This window comes from Larimichthys crocea, chromosome X (genome assembly GCF_000972845.2).
Source record: "Larimichthys crocea isolate SSNF chromosome X, L_crocea_2.0, whole genome shotgun sequence".
In the NCBI taxonomy this organism is placed as follows: Eukaryota; Metazoa; Chordata; class Actinopteri; family Sciaenidae; genus Larimichthys; species Larimichthys crocea.
Genome location: NC_040020.1, coordinates 22,449,045 through 22,469,574, shown reverse-complemented (window position 1 = coordinate 22,469,574; position 20,530 = coordinate 22,449,045). Strand labels below are relative to the sequence as shown.

General features: G+C 42.8%; 2 protein-coding genes across 3 annotated transcripts; both read right to left on the bottom strand.

Moving 5' to 3' along the window:
* Positions 1 to 1,987: 1,987 nt before the first annotated feature.
* borcs5 (BLOC-1 related complex subunit 5) lies at positions 1,988 to 5,751 on the bottom strand. Its single transcript, XM_010738647.3, has 4 exons — positions 5,254 to 5,751; positions 4,661 to 4,804; positions 3,813 to 3,970; positions 1,988 to 3,659 (listed from the first exon to the last, which is right to left on the bottom strand). The coding sequence occupies exons 1-4, from the start codon at positions 5,309 to 5,311 to the stop codon at positions 3,426 to 3,428; spliced, it is 594 nt and encodes a 197-aa protein (XP_010736949.1). The 5' UTR covers positions 5,312 to 5,751; the 3' UTR covers positions 1,988 to 3,425.
* Positions 5,752 to 5,930: 179 nt separating this feature from the next.
* smc1b (structural maintenance of chromosomes 1B) lies at positions 5,931 to 19,258 on the bottom strand. Of its 2 annotated transcripts, none has more exons than XM_027283339.1 (25): positions 19,058 to 19,258; positions 18,590 to 18,778; positions 18,190 to 18,302; positions 17,728 to 17,931; positions 15,816 to 16,054; positions 15,238 to 15,496; positions 14,834 to 14,974; positions 14,632 to 14,714; positions 14,301 to 14,508; positions 12,667 to 12,852; positions 12,377 to 12,562; positions 12,043 to 12,222; positions 11,795 to 11,932; positions 10,593 to 10,709; positions 10,030 to 10,136; positions 9,610 to 9,751; positions 9,311 to 9,456; positions 9,035 to 9,188; positions 8,666 to 8,764; positions 8,404 to 8,560; positions 8,058 to 8,212; positions 7,804 to 7,955; positions 6,937 to 7,006; positions 6,456 to 6,566; positions 5,931 to 6,355 (listed from the first exon to the last, which is right to left on the bottom strand). In XM_027283339.1, the coding sequence occupies exons 1-25, from the start codon at positions 19,164 to 19,166 to the stop codon at positions 6,248 to 6,250; spliced, it is 3,753 nt and encodes a 1,250-aa protein (XP_027139140.1). In that variant the 5' UTR covers positions 19,167 to 19,258; the 3' UTR covers positions 5,931 to 6,247. The 2 variants fall into 2 exon arrangements, with proteins under 2 accessions (XP_027139140.1, XP_010736948.1); XM_010738646.3 differs by having other exon boundaries at positions 12,076 to 12,222; positions 19,058 to 19,257.
* Positions 19,259 to 20,530: the final 1,272 nt, after the last annotated feature.

The following is a 20,530-nucleotide window of genomic DNA, read 5'->3' as shown; positions in this document are numbered from 1 at the left end:
ATCTTGTGGCGTTAATATCCAGCTCTGAGCATCAGGAGCTATTCTTCATTACAAATACTTGGAGGAACTTTTTACACCTCCTCACCACAGAATGCAATGACAATTTCCATTTCTGTTTCGATGTTCAAACAATAACCCCCAAGGCCATTTAAGACATTTTTCAGCTGTTTTAATTTACACATGAAAGGCAATAACATATCAAAGGAGTTCTGCTTTAAATTCAAAAGAAAACCTGTCTCTTCCTCGTGTCCCTTATGTCAACGAACCCGGCTAATTCTGTAGCTCAAAGCAAGCCAGTCGGAGGACGATCTTTTTGTAGGTGTAATTGAGTTCAGTGTGTTTATACGGTGATGAAAATTCAATAACGTACACAACCTTTCCAATCAGACTTCAATGGCTCATGGGAGAAACCTCTGAAAACCACTGAAACTAGAGCGAAGCCACTCCATTAGCAGTAAGCCCTCTCTGGGCAAAATCTTTTTATTGCCTAATTCTGGGTTTGATACATACATGTTATAATCCTCAAGGGATACGCCCAGCTGGAAAGAGGGAATTTTCAAAAAAACTGCTAAAGCACTACACAATAGGATGCTTTGAGGACAGGCCAAGCATATCAAAATAAGTTATTACCATCAAAATGACTGTATTAAAAACGTTGTTATATATGTATTTGTCTCTCAGCTAATGGCATGAGTTATCCAGGAGCACAGCTAGCAAGCGAGGTAAGGCCGTCCTTCAATCTACTTGGTTTGTTTCAACAGTCCAAAGCTGAAACATTTCATTTATTAGAATATTGGACAAAGACAAGTATGAGGTCCTCATGAAGAAGAAGCTGGAACCAGCAAATGTTTGGCACTTTTGCATTAAAGTGATTAATGAATTTAAAACTGTGCATTTATTTTCTTTTGAAGTAGCTAATCAATTAATCAACTAAATGTTGCAGCTCAAAACCAATACAAAGATTTGCGCTGTACATAGAGCTCTCTTTGTGATTTTGGCTAGTTGTTGGAGAGATCACTGTCCAAATGTTTACCCAGTGTAGTAATGCCAGTGTGACCAGTGTTGGGTGTTTTGGTTACCACCACGATCTTTTTACTGGGAGAAGATGGCAGATGTAAATAACATGACACGCTCGGATGAGACAAGGCTTTCTGAAACTCTGGTAGAAGGACTGAAAATGATAACCAGTCTGCCTGTTCTGTGCTTAGACTGTTTTACATATTTCATATAAGTAAAAGTGTCACTGAGCATGACGTTCAGGTTTTGACTCTCTGAAAAAGCTCCATTTTGGGACTTCTAACCTTCAAATATGTAGAGCGATCTCTGGCACCACCTAGTGGAATTCACACAAGACCAGACTAAAACACTACGGCAATAATAATAATTTTTTAAAGTAAAATTTTTATTGGCACACTGAAGACTGACCAGTGATTAAGCATTTGAAGCATCTGTTCACCCAAACTAGAAATTGAATATTTTAACTTTTAGCTTTAGTGGTAATAAATCAAGCAAACAGTTTTGATTTAATTTGCCCAAAATTAGAAATTTCTGCTGCCATCAAATACGATAAAGGTGAATGACATTTTGTTTGCAAACAAACACTAATAAATGATATTAATAATTCAGTAATGTGTCTTTCAGAAATAATGTCCTGGCTACCTTTCTAAAACAGTCTATATTAAAATAGTTGACAGCGTGTTTTGTGAATTATCCCAAGTAAAGTAAAAACGACATTTGTCTCCAAAGATGTCGCTGTTGATGATTCTTCATTGCTGTGAGCAACAAAAATTAAATTTCCATCACCTCCACCGAACTGTGGTTATGTGTGGCAGATTTCTCAAAACTATCAGCACAGATCAGGGGTGCCGCTGATTTGTCCGCTGGACAAAGAAAGACATAAATTACCATATTGTTGTTCAGTTCCATGATTCATGTCACTGAATCCACAGTGATCTGTAAATGCATATGTAATGACAGGAGACTGATGTTTTCATGTTGGGCTGTTCAACATCCGTTCTGTAGATGGACGCTTCATCAATCATTTATTGTGAATGTTTTCAGAATGCACTTCGACTTCTCAATACTAAAAGAAACAGAACCATTTGGACGTGTTGTTATTTATGCAGTGGTTTTACTGGTCTTGCCCACTTAAGTTCAAATTTGGTTGTGTGTGGCCCATGAACTAAAATGAGCATGACAGCCCTGTCATAGATGGATAGCTTGAGTTTTTTCCTCATCATTTGTGTGAACTGGCCCGTCGAGCCTAAACAGCCGTAACATTAAGATACAAGAATTGAGGATGAAATTAACTTTCCTCAAAGAGAGCCAAGATGACCAACTGTTTCCAAAGTGACACTTATTCAACAGCTTTGAGAACTTGCAAATCTTTGGTATGTTAATGCTGAAACTGCAGCGCAGAGTGTGGTTTGGTCAGGCGTATCTGACATGTGAGTCATTTGCTACGTTTCTACAATGTCACCTCTTCTTTTACATGCAAACAGGCTTGACACAACTGCTCAAGCTAAAGTACCCAAATAAATTAAACTTCTGTCATCGTAAAACTCAAGTTCACAAGGTCATGACAATATTGAGAGGCAATCTTCTGTCCGAGAAGTTTCTCAGTTCACTTTCAGTGTACAGTACGTCCATGCTCCTTATGTAATCCAAAGGCAATAATGCATCTTGGTCCTCTCTTTGAGTCTCTTCTTCATGGTGTCCCAAAATGATAAAATTAAAATATGTAATCACAAACAACAAATATTTGTAATGTGACGTGCAAGATCCAAAATGAATCCACTACCAGTGTTCGCAAATCCACAGAGCTGCAGGTAGAGTTCTGAAATACTCATATGTCGCTCACAACCAAGTGAGTCTCTAAAACCTGCCACACATCTGCAGTCCATTTTAGAGCGTATGGAGTTCATTCTGACTCAGTCAAAAATGTTTGTTCCTACTCTGCCTTTAGATTAATAAGGCAAGCCTGTGCCTGGAAGATTGCCAGTTTGATTCCCTGCAGGAAAGAGATAAGTAATAATCTCCAGCCCCGCTGCAGTTGGGCTACATTTGATCGCATCTCTTCTTAAGCTGGCAACTGCTCCAGTAGAGCTGCTCAGTCGCCAGTAGCAGAAGATTGTGGTTAAACTCAGGTGTGTGTGCTGAGAAGACGTGCTATGTGGTAAGTAGGTATGCTGCTGCTGCTGCTGCTAAAGACTGTGGGTGTTCAGCAAAACTAAAGAATAAAGAGAACTGATCTTGACCTGTAGAGCTGACCTGAGCACTCTCACACTTTTACGCCTATAAAAACAAAACACTTTAATGGGTTAAGACTTTTGTACCCATGTAAAGACTTAGTATTCCTACAGCTGGACAGACGTGCACTTCCTCCTGGACTCAGATAAGAAGCAGCTGTGTTGGCTTTAAGGAGGCTACTTGGTAGCAGAATCCCCATCAGGCCTCATGCTGAAGGGCTCCAGGCGCTCGCTCTCAGGCAGCATGTTGTTGAGGCGCTCCATCAACGGCACAGTCTGGTCGATACCCATCTGGATGCGCCTCAGTATCATGGACATCTCGTTGACTTTCTGGATCTGCTCGGCGTACTTGGCGTAGCGTTTCTGGCGCTCCTGCATTATGCTGAACAAGGTTTCTACGGACAAGTCCATCTGGAAAGAGACAGGCATGATGGATTAAGAGAGAGTGTTGGACTTTTGATGACACTGTGAATCATCTCAAAGTACAATAAATTATTAATTACTTTCTGTCAATCGACTCATCTTCAGTACTATTTCGAAGGTAAACGTTCAGGGTGTTCTCACCTCTTTGATCCTCTTGACCAGGGCGTTCTGATCGAAGGCCACGGCCTCGGCACACTGGTGAAGGTGGTCTTGGTATCGGACGCAGAGCTGCAGAACGTGGGCAGCATCCAGTCTTTCCAGACACACACTGCTGGGTGACGTCTGGCCACTCAGCACTCCTGTGGAGAGTGAAGCGCAAATGTCTTACATGGACATGTTGGAACAGAGTAACACTTGTCAACAGCGTAACACATGGTAATTATTGTAATGAGCATTGCACAGGATCTGACAGAACTATTTCAGGGGTGCGCCTACACAGGAAACCTGGCTCATTATCCACCTTCCAACACAGTGCTAATGGGTTGCAGTGATATAAGCTTCACTGCACAGAATGTGAAAATGGACTGGGGGAAAATAGATGAAACTATCGTCATGGGAAAGCTGAAATGGTTGAAGTCAGATAAAATATGTGCACAACAGAGAAACATTTATCAAAAAAACTTACTGCAGAGATCTCAGATATTAAAATACTTGCCTTAAATTATATTTAAGGCATTGGACAAATTTAGTGCAGTGTGCACATATTTTCTCAGACTTCTGCTTTCAGTTTGTGTTTTTAAACAGAGCAGCTGCAAGCTGAGTGCAAGGTTACACATGATGTATTTTTAATGGGTTTGCATTATTAGCTGTAGCTTCAGCCTACACCTGTTTTCAGACTGCAGACATCTTTATGTATTTATAAATACTTTCTATTTTAATTTTTTTATCAAAGAGTGTTGGTGGTTTTATACTTTCTAAATATACATTTAGCGATGTGTACCTAATGACCTGTCTGTCTTTATTAACAGTCTATTAAAGGTCACAGTTACCTTTCAAGAGCGGCTGAAAGGTGGGTATTTCTTGAAGCTTTATGACATCTGGGTCATTGTGGATATTTCGCATTGACTGGGTCCCCTGGGCCACAACCACAATGTCATCCATCTTTGCCTTCTGCTTTGCTGGAGACGGCACCACTGCAAAGGCAACAACTCTGTTAGCAGACAGTACTTACTTCACATCATCTACGCATGTGTGACCTCAGATCTGTACAATTACTCATGTACTATGAGAGGGATTTTCATTGGACGGTACTTAATTTACTTCAATTCTACAGAGGGGACTTGACTGCCCTCTTTTAAAAACTATATTTACTGATACAGATTCAGATATTTCATGATGGTCCACTTGTTGTGTTCATGCATCAATAATAACAATATAACACTCCTAACATTGCACAGTGTGCCTCTGTACCTGAGTGCAGCACGTTTACAGTGTGACATAGCTCAAGTGACAGATGAGTACTTCTACCACCACATTAAGATATGACGCGACTTATGAGAGACACATTGCACAACAAGATGCTAACATCACCTTGGCTGACTTCCATGTAAACTCATGCAAACAGTAAAGCGGTGTGACTGACCGGACGAGCTGTAGTCGGAGTGTTTGTGCTCCGCGTCTCCACTCTGCTCGGCTCCCATGGTGCTCACGTACGGTTAGCTCGCTTAGCGGTCAGTGCTTATCAATGTTTCCAGAAGCTGCAGCCATATAATACAATATAAATAACGTCACACAGACTTTATATGATGCCCGGACACACGCAGGCATACAGGCAGACAGCCATGCCCACAGGACGGGAAGTGAAAACCAGAGCTAGCTGTTTGTTCACAGCTAGCAGCTAGGTTAGCCTCGTATGAACAGCTGCTGCTGTGTTTACTGTCTGACCCGGACTCCTCCAGGCTCAGTCCTCACTGTTATCCTCACAGCTAGTGAAAACGCATCGACTTTTAGTAGTTAACCAAGCAAAACATCAACATGAGACAATAGATACGACACAGTGCTGACTGCAGGTCACTGAGACACTTCCGTAAATATTGATCACGTGGTCGCTCTCCTCGTCAGCCCATCACCGCCCCCTGCTGACCCCGAGGTGTAACACCAGCAAGGAAAACATCAAACTGCACCTGCACCACTTTTCCACTTGTTGTAACGTCTGTGAATGAAAAATAATATTTAATAAGAGTACTTTATGGCTAAAACTTTGAAATATCTAGTGTTCCTGAGTGCCCTATAGAAGTAATACAAAAAGCACACAGTATGTTCAACTCTGCAGATTTAATGTCAAGCTGAAAAGCATAACACAAAACAAATATAAAAACAAGTGAGCAATACACCCAAATTCAAGACCTCTGAATAAGAAGGAAGGAGGATAAACAAGAACCACGATATTTTAGAAACAGACTTCTCTTTTAAAACAAAAATCTTTTGAGTAAAACAGCCTAAAATGGAACACAGGAAACACTTGATGTTTTAGATAACTTCTTTGCCCGTGCATCTAGTCAGAAGATGAAAACTGAGAACCGCTGACACGACAAATTAACAAAAAACACATGGGCTTCATGCGCGTTGATTCCTGGCTACACATGTCCCGTCTTCTCCTCGTCCTGTCTTTCATTGTCGTCTTCAACCAGAGGGTAGGGTCTCAGGTCCAGGGTCAGAATGCGGCTGAACATGCATTCATCAAACTGTGAAAAATAGAAGATCTGTGACTGCGCTGTCGTAACATATCCAGAAATCAATTAGTTCTTCCACAACTTGCAACAGAGCATTAGAAAAGTTTATTACGTCTGAGTAAACTCCCAGCAAAGCGTCTGACTTAGAGAAGAACTCCTCCTTCAGGGAGATGACGATGATCTGCATGTTGTTCCTAGACTCCTCTCTGATGAAACTGGTCACCTGGATACAAACAAAACATTCACACGAGGTGTGCACAAATATAATCCATTAAAATAAAAAAGTAGTGCAGCTGAACACCTAAACATCTTATAAAAAAAACCCTAACAGTGTTCTGTATGCAGGTATTTAGGTGTCTCTCTATTTAAATTGTATCATGGAAATCCAAAGAGTGCTAATTGCTCTGAAAACCATGTGATCACTGGAGATCAGGGCAATTATTTCCACTTATTGTGTTAATTTTATTGTGTAAAATGTCAGGGAGTAATGCCGTCACAATTTCCCTTAACTCTCATCTTAGTTAAGACATTCAAATGTCTGTCAGCACTACAGTAGATGTAAATAGTAAAGTATGATGCAGCTGGAATCTTACCTTGCTGATGTTAGTGTTGTCCAGGGCTGCATCAACCTCGTCCAAGATGAAGAAGGGTGCCGGGCGAAAGCTGAGAGAGATGACACAGTGCCAGACAGCACAGATGGTGAAGCAGTCATGTGGGTCAAATGTCAGAACCACAGCCATTAAGATGTTTTGAGGAAGTGCTTCAGAAAACTTTTCTTTTACTAAATAAAAATACAAAGGAGGCAGCGCTGACGCTGGATGGATAGAGTCAAGTGTCTCTATAGAGTTCTTCATGTAAAGTTGATGATGTCAACAACAAGAGGATCAGGAGGATCAGCAGGCTCTCCATGTTACGTAGCCTTTACCTTCTTAGTCCAGCCATCAGTTAAAGGCAACATGTAATATTTGGCCCCCAGTTTCCCAGTGAAGTACACTCACATCTCTTATAATTACATTACTGATGATCAAAAGCTTAGCCATAGCAGCTGCATAATGCTGCTTTAAAAACTCATCATCATTACAAGCTAAGCACCCACAGCCAACACTTTCTCCCCCTCAAGAATTTGTAGTTTTCCTTGGCACGTCAACAGCTGTCTGCAGACCTTTTTTTGTTGGTGTTTTGTCTACACAGCTGCAGGAGGTAATTATCCAGCTGTCCAGCTCTATTCATGTCTTGCAAACACTGATTTTATGAAATGATTTCGGGAGAGAGGGATGGTGGAATGTCAAAAATGCATTATTATGTTTATTCTACTTGTTATCTAGTACTATTACAATTATTACATGCAATCTTCTTTATTCATTTATGTGGATGTCAGTAAGCCCTACTTCTACACTCAGATTTTATTATAACTTGATGTTTTTAATCTAATGTAACGTTTGGCTGTGACCTCGTGTTACCTGTGGATGGCAAACACCAGGGCGAGGGCGGCGATGGCCTTTTCTCCACCAGACAGATTATCCATGGACATGAAGCGCTTCCCTGGTGCCACGCAGTTGTAGTTGATGCCGCCGAGGTACGGCTCATCCGGATTCTCTGCACTGAGAATGGCCTGGAGCACATACAAAGGACTTTTGCACACATGACCAAGTGGAAGGGAAGAAAAACAACTCAAATGCATTTAATTTTTGTGCTCGAGGTTTTGTCTCATCACCTGGGCGCTGCTGTTCCTGCACAGTCTTTTATAGATCTGATCAATTACAACGGACACATGTTCGAAGCAGCGGCTAAAGAGGTGCACGCGCTTGGATTTGACCTGCTCGAACTCCTGGCTGCATTTTCTGGCTGCTCTGGTGCTGACATCGAAGGCTGAGTGCGGGACAGGAAACAAAGATGAATCAACAGTCCAGGTATCAGATTCGTATCACATATTACTGTGTTATTACAACATTAAACTACAGGTAGAAATCCCACAGCTGACCACAGAAAAGGCGGCACACATCATAGCAGATCCATCCCACCTGTCATGTGTTTCATTTTGAAATGAAACAACAAAATACCTTCTGTCACTCCCTGCAACTTGTCCTTCACCTCCCCCATCTTCTCCAGCGCCTTCAGGTTGGGGGCAGAGGTGCGTTGCAGCACCGCTTTTACAGAGGAGACAGACTCCTTCAGCTTCTCCAAATAGGCCTCCACCTCCTTCTCTGCCTGCAGACTCTACACACACACACACACACACACACACACACACACACGTAAACATGAATATGAATAAATAGCACTAAGAGAAATTTAGGGCAAAGATGAGGCTTGATGACTCACCCTGAGTTCTGCCTCCAGGTGAGAGTAGTCGATGACGAGTTGTGCCTCTCTCTCATAGATGTCCACGGTGGCCGAGGTGCTTTCAGATTCTGCGTCCAGCTGCACACACCACAACCATCAGTCATCGTGCAGGAGTGACAGCCAAAGTGCTTCAAGGCGTTACATTACTAAATAATTCAGTAGCTTTTTCAGTCATCATTATTGTGTGAGGGTTTCCGCTGTTTATGCTGTAACATTCTTTTTTTCCATGATATGATTCCCGCTCAAATGAATATCCAGCCCTGTTCTTGAACTGTGCAGGGCTGCTGTGGAATAATAATGAATTCAGAAGAGACAAAGAACAATCAGCTGCACTTCTTTATGACCTACCTGAACCTCGCTGATTTCATTCAGGCTCCCTGACAGCAGAGCGATGGGCAGACTCTGGATCTTGCAGTCCAGCAGCAGGTTGTGTCTGGCCAAGCGTTTCTGCTCCAAGGCTGTCTCTGCAGACATCACCTCCCACTGAAGCTTCACCAACTCTCTGACAGCAAGAGAGACAGACAGAGGAAAGCGTCCATTCAAGATTCTTCATTCAACAGTGAATCAGAAGATATGAAGTTAAGTAACAGTGGGAACTGCACTGAGTCTTAGTGGTTCTGTTACTTGTTGATCTCTTGGATGCTCTGGGTTTTCTGGTCCAGCTCAACTTTAGCAGCAGCCACCTGGCTGTTTCTGGACAGCAGCTGGTTCTTCAGCTCCAGCAGTTTGTTCTGACCCTCCTCCACCGCTGTCAGCAGCGTGTGCTCATCCTGAGAAGGCAGGGAAACATCTGGCTGAAAAATGGCTGCAATGGCTGGAAGGTTTAATTTCACATCAGTCATGGTGTATACAAACATACAGACTTATCAGGAATAAATCAATATTCAGAGATAAATATTTCAGACATAATTGCAGATGACCACCTTCCTCTGCTCTGCCACGATTCTCTCCTCCTTGTCGATGGTTTCCTCCATTTTGTGGAGCTTCTTCTTCTGCTGCTCCAGCTGGTTTTGTTCGTACTCCAGCTGTGCATTCAAGTGAGCACACTGACTCTCAAACTCCAGCCTTAAAGGAGAGACAACTGCTGAATTTGACATGCATACAAACACCATCATTGTAGTTCAAACTAACATCACGTAACTACACAGGACAAAAACATTCTGAACTTGAAGGCACGTGAAAAACGTCTGGAAATATAATCAGTAAAATGATGACCTCTAAATCATAAAATTGGAAAGCCATGCTGGTTTTTCTTTCCAAAATAATGTTGATAACTTTCGTGTTTATCAGACTTTCATCATAGATTTGGCAGGCTAAGTTCTGGCTAATGCTGGTTGTTGTACCGCTTCCTGTCGAGCTCTGTCTGCTGTTTCAGGTGCTCCTGCTCATACATTCTGATGCTGTCCACGCCGATGATGGCACAGAAGTCAAAAAACACCAAGTCCTCCATCTAAATACACAGAGCATCTGCACTGTTAAGTACAATGGCACCAGCCATTACATGAGGGTCCATAGAAGATTTGGCTAACACTTTAGAGTATTTGTAACATTTCAACAGTTGATTATTTCAACTGTTTTCTGGTCTCTTTGGGCATAGAAAATATCTTAGTATGTTCATGAATCATATACAGTGTAGATAATCTGTTAGCATCTACAGAAAGTGAAATGAAACAGTTCAAATATTACATATACACTATTGCTACACCAGTAAAATACTTTATTTAACATTTCTGAAACTGCATGCATGCTGCCTGCCGTATGCCAATGTTTCTGGCCCAAAACCTCTGGAAATGTAGAGATGGAAGCTAAAAATATGAATGTATCTGTAATCTGAGCACGAGGGTCAAAACTGCAGTGAAAGCCAGCGTGATGAAGCAGGCTGAAGTCGGTGTGTAGACTTCAGTACCACGTGGATCTGGTCTCTGATTGTCTTCATCTCTGCATCCTTTGCCTCCACACTCTCCTGCTGCATCCGAATCTGAGAGTCCAGATTCGCTAATTCACTCTCCATACGAGAAATATCCTGGAAACAATCAGACATGAAAAGACGGGATAAGTACTGAAGTCTGGATTCAAAAGGAATTTACATATACACATACAGTCGAGCTATGTCCAGGAACACTGTCTTAATTAATAGAAAGCTTTTTTTGTCATTGTACAACAGACATACTGTAAGCACAACGAAATTACAGGGGGCTTCAACAAGGTGCTGGTCCTAATATATGATAAAACCACAATATAAATACAAATGCATTGCTAAAAATATAGATGCTAAACAAAAATATGTAGGGTATTCATAAAATGTGAATGCTGGTGTTTGCATAGCAAATAGAAAGAGCAGGATGTTACATGACAGGATTATTGCACATGAGGTTATTGCAGAGAAGTTTTGTGAAGGTAAAGTTATTTCACAAGAGATTTTTACATGTGTTCAGGATGGTGATGGTTTGGAAAAGAAACTGTTCTGTTTGTCTTGGCTCTAGTGCACCTGTAGCGTCTGCCAGAGGGCAGCAGGTCAAACAGGATGGGTGTTGTCTCCGGTAATGATCTGCGCTCTGCTGAGGCAGTGTGATGTGTAGATGTCTTTGAGGGAGGGGAGGGGGCAGCCCATGATCTTCTGCGCTGTCTTAACCACTCTCTGGAGCTTCTTCCGGTCTGCCTCAGTGCAGAGGGAGAACCACACCGAGAAGCAGTAGGTCCGGTTGCTCTCGACAGAGGAACAGTAGAAGGTTATCAGCAGCTTCTGGTTGATGTCATTCTTCCTGAGCACTCTCAGGAAGGGCAGACGCTGTTGAGCCTTCTTGACAACAGCCTTGGTGTTAGCAGACCAGGACAGGTGAAGGTGCACACTCTCTCCACTAAGTCCCCATTGATGGTGAGGGAGACGGGTCTGCTCTGTGCTCCCTGAAGACCAGGATGATCTCCTTAGTCTTCGTGGTGTTCAGATCTCCTCTCTGTAGGCTGATTCGTTTCCTCCTGAGATCAGCCCCACTACAGTCGTGACGTCAGCAAACTTCACGATGGTGTCGCTGCTGTGGGCCGGTACAGTCGGAGGTGTACATGCCTATGTGACTTTATATGACTTTTGATGAAGTTTTGCTGCCTTACCACTTGGCATTTAAGGATGGATTTCTTCCGAAGGTTTTCCAGCTCAGTTTTGGAGTATTTAAGGCGAGTCTTTGTACCCTGAGCCTGAGCAATGATCTGTTTCAGGTCAGACTCCTTCCGCTTCAGGTTCATCAAATCCTACGACAGGGAGAGTAAACGTTTACTGAGAATGAACTATGCAATCAAGCATGTAGACAGGTCAGGAAAATGATCAAATGACTTTAAAACCCTTCACTTTGATCCTTCACTTTTAATATTTGACACTTTGTGCGGAGACCCACGCGCAGCTCTGCTGTCAGCTGGTCCTTGCGCTGCTTCAGCTTCGTCATGGCCTTCTCGTCCCAGCAGTGAGCTTTGCCCCGCAGGTCAGAGGAGCCTCCAGAGATCACGCCTGACTTTGCAAACATTGTCCCATCCAGAGATACTGTCTACAGAGAACACAATTGATTACATGTCTGCTAGCAGTACCTGTAAGATTATGAAACAGACTGAAAACTGCTCAATAAAGAATGACTGAACACTGAAAGCCTGCTTTTGTCCTTGTAGTGATTTGAACTGATCCTGACTCTAACATCTGTTTACCTTGATGCGCTTCTGCCTGTCAAAGGCCACACTTCTTGCTTCTTTCATGGTTTCACACACCAAGGTGTTGCCACAGACAAACTGCACCACTTTCCTCAGATGAGCAGCACCGGCGTTAACCTGTATGACATCAACCAGCATCTTGGCACCGGGCACCTCCCTTAGTCGCTCATTCAGAGGAGGCACCTGGGAGCACAGTAGTGATGATAATCACTGACACAAGTCGTTTTGCATTTTCAAGCATCCAAAAAAAAAAAGTCATGCATGCGAGCGCATTAGTTTCATCTCACATCCAAGTAGTCGATGGGTAGGAAGGTCTCACGGTCAGCTCGCTCCTCCTTGGTGAAATAGATACAGTCACGGGCCACTTTCTCTGTGGCCACTACGATGGCGTTCATGTAGCGGCCAAACACCTTGGTGACAGCCAGCTGGTACTTCTTATGGATGGGGCTGCACAAGTCAGACAGACGACCATACTGGGAAAAAAAGAAAGAAAAAAAGTAGTTTCAGTGATCAGTCCCAAAAAGTAAAAGGCCTGTGGGGGTATGTATGCGGCAACATATGACATATATTCATTATTATACATATACTATCTATTAACTATATTGTCACTTAGGCTATCTGCCATATTACCACATTGAGAGAGTATTACCATACTCTACAGCAACTTAAAGACAGATCAGTAGGGGGCAATAGCTCCCAAAGGGCTTGCCATCACTTCCGACCTCCTCCACCCACGCCCAGCACCATTTATGTTTGATACCCTTCTCCACATCTTTAGTGTCATCCCCAGGCTTCATCAACCTGCGGTCCATCCTGTGGGTTAGGCTACAATGGCTGTTACAGCCGGCTAATGATGCTCACTTTCGACTTGTCAACGACATGTGAAGCGCCTGAGTTTCAACACCTAGCCTAAGTCCCGCCCCACCCTACTTCTGATTGGTTAGTAGGCCTAGAATGAAAGCTGCGCTTCTACTGGATTCAGAGAAATGTCTAGATAAATCTGGCCAAACCGAAGGGCGCACACTCTTTCCTTTTTTTACGCAGTCAACGGTGGCACACCGGAGATCTGGCACGCAGTCAAGCCGATACACGGAGATCCGGCACTGTGCCGGAATGCCATCAGCCACAAAAGATTTCATGGTTCTTAAGGTTTCACTATCAAAAAAACAAGACAAGGGCCGGCGTTTAGCTCAGTTGGTAGAGCAGCCGCGCCATGTGCGAAGGCTCAGTCCTTGCTGCGGAAGCCCAGGGTTTGAATCCGACCTGTGGCTCTTTCCCACATGTCATTCCCCGTCTCTCTCTCCCCACATTCCTGTCACTCTTCAGCTGTCTCTATTGAAAGGCCAAAAAAAAAAAAAAAAAAAAAATGCAGCCAGACATTAGGAGCAGCACAAAAAAATTGTCATCAGTATATTAAAACAGACAGGGGACTTTAAAAATGATGGAGTTCTAAATGACCATGTACTAAAGTGGTTTATAGCTACAATATATTTTACTGATGCTTGAAGGAAAAAATGTCTTTTGATTTGTGGGGATTATATGTGGGGATTTATCATCATCTTCCAGGAAGCTAAATTTGGCATGAGGGGAGTTTGCCAACAAGGAGTTGAATGATGTTACTGTTCACCATGCTGCTCTCCAGGGTGCTGCTGCTGCTGGGTGCGAGAAGTGTCTAACCATTGACTTCACTTGACTTCACTTGTTCCTAACAAAACTATATACACACACATACACACATCTTTTTCCTGCTTTTTCTTGGAGTTTCCTGGTTGCTGAGCCTTGAGTTCAAACCATATAACGTAGTCAAACTCTTATGGAAGTCATTCTCTTATGATTTCATAATCTCGAGTCCAGCTTTGTTATCACTCTCCTACCTCTCAATTACAGTTACCCCTACTCGGTGTGCCGATCTGTCTCTTACCACAGTTTCAGGATAGAGTCTGCGGAGCTTCTCTAGCAGCTCTTTGCGCTGCTTCTGCCAGCTGCTCTCCTGGCTGTCCAGACGGGCGTTCCCCAGCTCCTCCAACACCTGGCCCAGCTCTTGGTTCACCTCCTCACTGCGCTGGCGGCCATGCTGTAGCTCTGCAGTCAGTTTCTCCTCCTGCTGACGGTACTCTTCAAGGGTCGAGCTGAAACATACAGGTTCGGTTTCCGTCTGTGATGTTACGTCCTGATTTAAAAGCTTATAATTGTTGCTGATAAATAACCATGAAGGTCACAGTCAGTGCATTCATATAGAGTGCATGACATACGTGCTGTTCTTGGCGTACTCCTCTAGCTTCTCTGCCCTGCTTGTCAGCTCTTCCAGCTGAGTCTGGTTGTTCCTGATAGCGGCCTACAACAGATTGTGACTACATGCTGCAGCTATTTCCCTCAATGTTGGTAGAGATCAACAACTCATTAACTTAAAAGATGTGTAGTAAACAAACAGCAAACTTGTGCAGTTGAGAGTACCTCCACTTCTTTCTTTCGGCGCTGGTCAAAAGCCATCTTCTCGTAGTCTGCTCTTACCTCCCAGTGCAGCTTGTCTGCCTGCTGGGTGAGGACAGCCCCCTGCCTTCGTGCCAGCTCCTTCAGCTCTTTGTATTGCTCAAGCTGTACATGACAGTGACACTTCTTTTGTAACTCGTGATTAACAGGTATCTGCAGTTAATGAACACTGAGATAAATACTGACTTTTGCTGTTGTCTCAGAATTGGACTTCCCCAAACCTAATACATTTTAGGACTGGATAATATAAATTAAAGCGTGACCTGCCTTACAGTTTCCTACTGTAGCAGTTATATTTTACATCATGTTGACTGACTTTTGGTTGGTCTGAACAGGAAAGAAACTGGCGTTGTCGGACACACACTCACCTGTTCTTCATCTAGCTTGATGTCTCTCCCCACGGAGCCTCCCTTCCCCTTCTCCTGCTTCTCATAGTTCCTCCAGGTTCTCTCCAGCTCAGTGAGCTCCTGCCGTCCCTCTGCCAGCTCCTGCTCTTTTATAGCCATCAACTTCTGACTCTTCCTGAGGGCATCACGGACCTCTTCGGCCTTCTTCACGTGATGGGAGGTGTTTACCTTGGCTTTGACGTACTGGGACCGGCACTGGGACTGTATTTGCTCCTGGGCGCTGAGTGACAGAATAAAAGGAGGTTAATTCTAGTCAACGGCAGACTTGCTGACACAGACCATCTCTGCATTTATGTTTTATGTCAGTTTCATTAGAGCTGAATATCTGGCTGAGGCTTTCCTTTTAAACATCCATACACAGAGAAACTAAAGCGCTGATGAGGGACACGTTAAAACCTTTTTACTGCTCCATTAGCTCTACTTCACTGGTTAATACATGTAGAATATTTTTTAAAGTTATGATTTTTAAGTCATGATGTTTATTCCCAAATGTGAAATGCAAATATACTGTCTCACATCTGAAACCTATATCCACACACCGGAGCTCCTTCTCCATGTGCAGCTGCTCTCTGGTGAGGCGTCCGCGTTCCTTCTTTATGGTTTTGACGATCTGTTCCCCATCCACCAGTTTACTGTTCATAGCAGCTGCAGCCTGCTGTTTCTCCCTGAGGGCGTCACTGAGGACGCCGGTGCCCTTCTCATTATAGTAAAGCTTAGCCAGGATCAGCTGCAGGCGGTTTTGGTGAAGTTCATCCACCAGCACTTGGTACCTCTGGGCCTGGAAAAGAGGGAGGTGGGAGAACCAGTCGAGAGAAGCCACTAAACTACAGTCCAGTTTTTGCTACTGCTGTGAGCTGTACATACATAAGTAATTTAGGAATGAACTAAATTCTGCTCATCTCTCCTACACCTGACTCAACAGAGACAGTATTAAAAACATGGACAAGGACACGAGAAGGAGAAAACAGCATCCAACAAGTTTGAGAATCTTTTTCACACTTCAAATTAACAATCTGATCCACCTCACGCAGGGTGAAATGTTTCTTCTAGAGTTGTCACGATACCAGAATGAGTAACCACGATACTATACCAGACAAAGTATCACGGTAGTATCGCGATACTGCTGCCTTTTTTTATAATTATTATTTTTATGAATTGCAATCAAATCAAATCAAATTTTATTTGTATAGCCCAAAGTCACAAAGTACATTTGCCTCGGAGGGCTTTACAATCTGTACAGGGAGTGACACCCTCTGTCCTTAGACCCTCGGTTCGTTGTCTCATGTTTGTGACTGTAAGCCATGCACGGGTCTGGGCAAGACAGAACTTTAGCTTGTTGTTTGTTTTAAAGTGAATTTCTATTGAAGTGGAGCTGTCTTGCCGGCAGAAACACACGAACAGCCAATCAGCTAACAGACGGGCGGACCAGCATGCGGAAACAGCCTATCATATCCCCGGACATCACCAGTAACAGGCAAACAGCCAATCATTCAGCAGCTGTGTAGTTCGGTTGCAGTACTTTGCCATGTTGGTTTGTTGACATGGAGTAACATGCAGTGAGAAGCCGGGAGGAGAGTATAGGTGGCCGCTATGTAGTGGAGACCAGCACCGGTAGTATAGTAATCCATGGTAGTATCGTCATGTAGAATTTCTGGTATAGTAGGAACCGTTACGATTTGGCACTGCGGGGTACCGTGTATACCGTGGGTATCGTGCAACTCTAATTTCTTTTGTCACTTTTTGTGTGTAGAAGCAAATCCCACACTATCAACATAAATAGCTATACACACTTCTGTGCTCATGTGTGGTTGGACAAACTTGTTGCTTTTAAGAATATTTTCACCTTTACACCTGTCAGTCAGTGCAGACCTCGAGTCAAACTGAGAAGACATCACTCAGGGAGAGGTTTTGATGTGTGCAGATGCTTTTGCTTTTATGTTTTCTGGAAGCACCAACAACAGCAACAGTAGCAGATAGTACTGTGACACAGAGTGTAGTGACTGTCACTTCAGTGCTAGGTATGTGCTTCTCCTGATGCAGATCCATCAGAGACAAAGGAATCAAAATGGATTTCCCTTTGGGTGATGCTCCTATTTACTGCACTGATGAAAAGTCAATTTAAACTTTTATGACTGGGCTTGTAGTTGATGAACTGTGAACTCCCCACCACCTACTAACCCAGTCTGAGCTTGAGTTCTAATTGATACACCTGCTGCTAATCTGTAAAGATAGAGAAAACATACATACAAGCTCCTCCTGCACATTGTGTGCTCCAGGCTGGAAGATTAATAAAAGCCACCTGTTCTCGGCCAGCTGCTTTATTTGTCTGTGGGTGGCTGTGAATGTAGCTGACAGGTTAAACAACTCCTACTGTGTGCTGACTTTGAGGATTGGGGCGGACAAGCGACTGCAGCTGGGTGGACACATAATTCTATTTCTGTGTGACTTTACCTCGATTTTTTCCTGGTGCACCTGTTTCTGCTCGATAGTAGCAGATTTCTTCTGGTTGAAGTGAAACTGTGTGTCCTCTTTGGCCTTCATCAGGGCCTCTTTTCTTTTATCGTACAGTGCAGCATACTCTTTTGACTGACTGATGCTCTCAAACATCTTGGTCCTCTCCTTCGGGTCCTTCAAAGCTATGGACTCCACTGCCCCCTGGTGAGGAGCACAATGAGCAACAGACACGTTGCTCCTGATCAATGCAATAAAAAGACACAAGGAAACAGAACACAGACAGCCAACAACACAGGTGTGGGCTTAAATTAACCTTGCATGGCATTTGAACTAGAATGGGTGCATTATTGCACATTAATTATTGTCCTAGTATGAACAGACATCTGATCTCCACAAATACTCTTCAGCACAGCATGTTTCAGGTGCATTTTCTACATTCATTTTTATGACAGTGTTTACCTGAAACACCAGGCAGTTTCGAGCTTTGGTCAAAATGCCAATCTTCTGCAGCTCCTCTGTGTATTTGGCCAGAGAGACATGAGTGCCATTGACACGATACTCAGAGGAATCGCCTAAAAAAAGACAATGAATGAAGTGTGTTTTTAAACTATTAAATATTTAAGGAACATTTTTTATTTTAACTTAATTGTGCAGACTTTTATTATTTATGCAGGACTCTTCATGAGCCAAAAAACACCACTACAATAAAAACACCTGTATCATTTCATTATGATGACTATATTACGTGTGCCTTCACTGTCTGTCTGGGGGTACACTTTATTCCTTTATTAACTACACATCTGTAGATCATATGAACATATACAGACTCATTCATGCAGGCTGAACTCAGTGAACTGACCTATGATGGTGCGGCAGAAGACGGTCTCCTCATCGCCGTCGTCGCAGTACCGCATGGCGACGCGGGCGGTGCCGACCACGGGCTTCCCGATGTGGGCTCCGTGGATCAGGTCCCGGAGGTGCTTCACCCGCAGAGAGGCAGCCCGCTCTCCAATGGCGAAGCTCACGGCGTCCATCACGTTGGACTTGCCTGGTGTGATTAACATCTTAATTATGTATCTGAAGAACCTTTGACTGAAGCAGTGCTGTTTCATATTTAGTTACATTTTTAACCCATTCACCCAGACACAATTTATACAATTATGCTCTATGATTTTAACTAACTCCAATATTTTATTCAGTGATTAATACTATGATTATATTAATATGATTTATATAAAGTACTAATTAATAATTAATCCAACTAAGCCAGTAGCCTTGATAGCTAACGTTAGCTCACTACATAGTTGACTGTAAAAAGTTGACTCACCGGAGCCATTTGTGCCAATGATACAGTTAAATTGCATGAAGGGGCCGATAACTTGTTTGCCTCGCCATGACTTGAAGTTTTCAATTTCAATTTGTTTCAGATATCCCATTTTTGATCTGTAAAGATGCTAATCTAACTGTCAGAAGCGAAGTTACGCAGATGGATTTTAAGAGGCGGGAAACGCGCGGTCACAAACAAGGCCCTCTGCTGTTGTTTCCACCGCCCCCAAGTGGCCAACAAAGAGAGTGACGCACAAGGCCGAGGTGTTCAGATTACAGTACTGCTTTTAAGCTAAACAGCAGAGACAGGATGACGGTTATAATACCAGACTGAAACCAGTCCAATGGAGCTGCATGTCATGTGTGATTTTAAGAGTAGTATCGCTCCAAACCAAAAAAATAAATAAATCAAATTAAATTATTTGAAATCAACAGTGCTGGATAGTAACTCAGTACATTTACATATGTTTTACATGTTTACAGTTTCTGAAGGGCCATGAAATTGTGGATGTTGTAATGTTTTTGGTGGGTATGGACACATGGAGAGATGATTTCTTCGTCATAGATACCAATTCCCGTAAAGAACAAGGAAGGATTTTCTAACAATTTTTGCAAGAGCTTGGTTTGTGTAATTCATTTTACCGGTCTTTGGAAGAAGCAGGAATACACTGAAAACTCATGGAGACAAAAGGAGAACATGCAAACTCCACACAGACAGGCCCTGCTGGCTGGTGGCCACAGCACAATAAGTAAAATCACCTTCTTAAAAGGTCTTTAAAATGTGTCATATAATGAATCTGAGTTTGTGTGTTTAATGTTAAATCTTCTGTCTACATTTTCTGTTAATAATTACAAGCCTGCACAGTCAATAAAAATTACAAAATAACAAGATCAATGGTCAGTTTACACAACAAAACCATGTCAGTTAAGTTGTGCAATGTAAAAACAATTAAAGTCTGCATAATTCAGATTAAGACATACAATACAGAACATAAATAGGACAAAATGTGAAGGAAATCTTTCAAATCATAAAACTCACATTTTCATCTTTGAGCAGCTGAATACACTTGTACTTCACTTCACTACATTATCTTAACACATGTGCAATATATATTGTATCATTAAATGCTTGTTAATGTAACTTGAACGGATAACGTCAGCCAAGTCATCCAAACTCACAGGGCTAATCTGGCTGGTAGACTAGCTGGCCTGCAGGTTACTTTGTCAGCTGCTGTTGCAGGTTAGTCGACACCAGATACATGCAGCATACATCATTCAGTATGCATCTCAGTTAGCTATCATTTCAACACATCTATTATCCAATCAAATCTGCTCATACACCAATTTAAAGAACTACCACTAGTGTGCTTAAAGCATTGGCATGAGATTCATAAAGGACTCAACTTCTGACAGATTATGGCTTCGATTACAGAATGTAAATGTGTTTTTTAAGAAATAAAACTAATTCTAATGC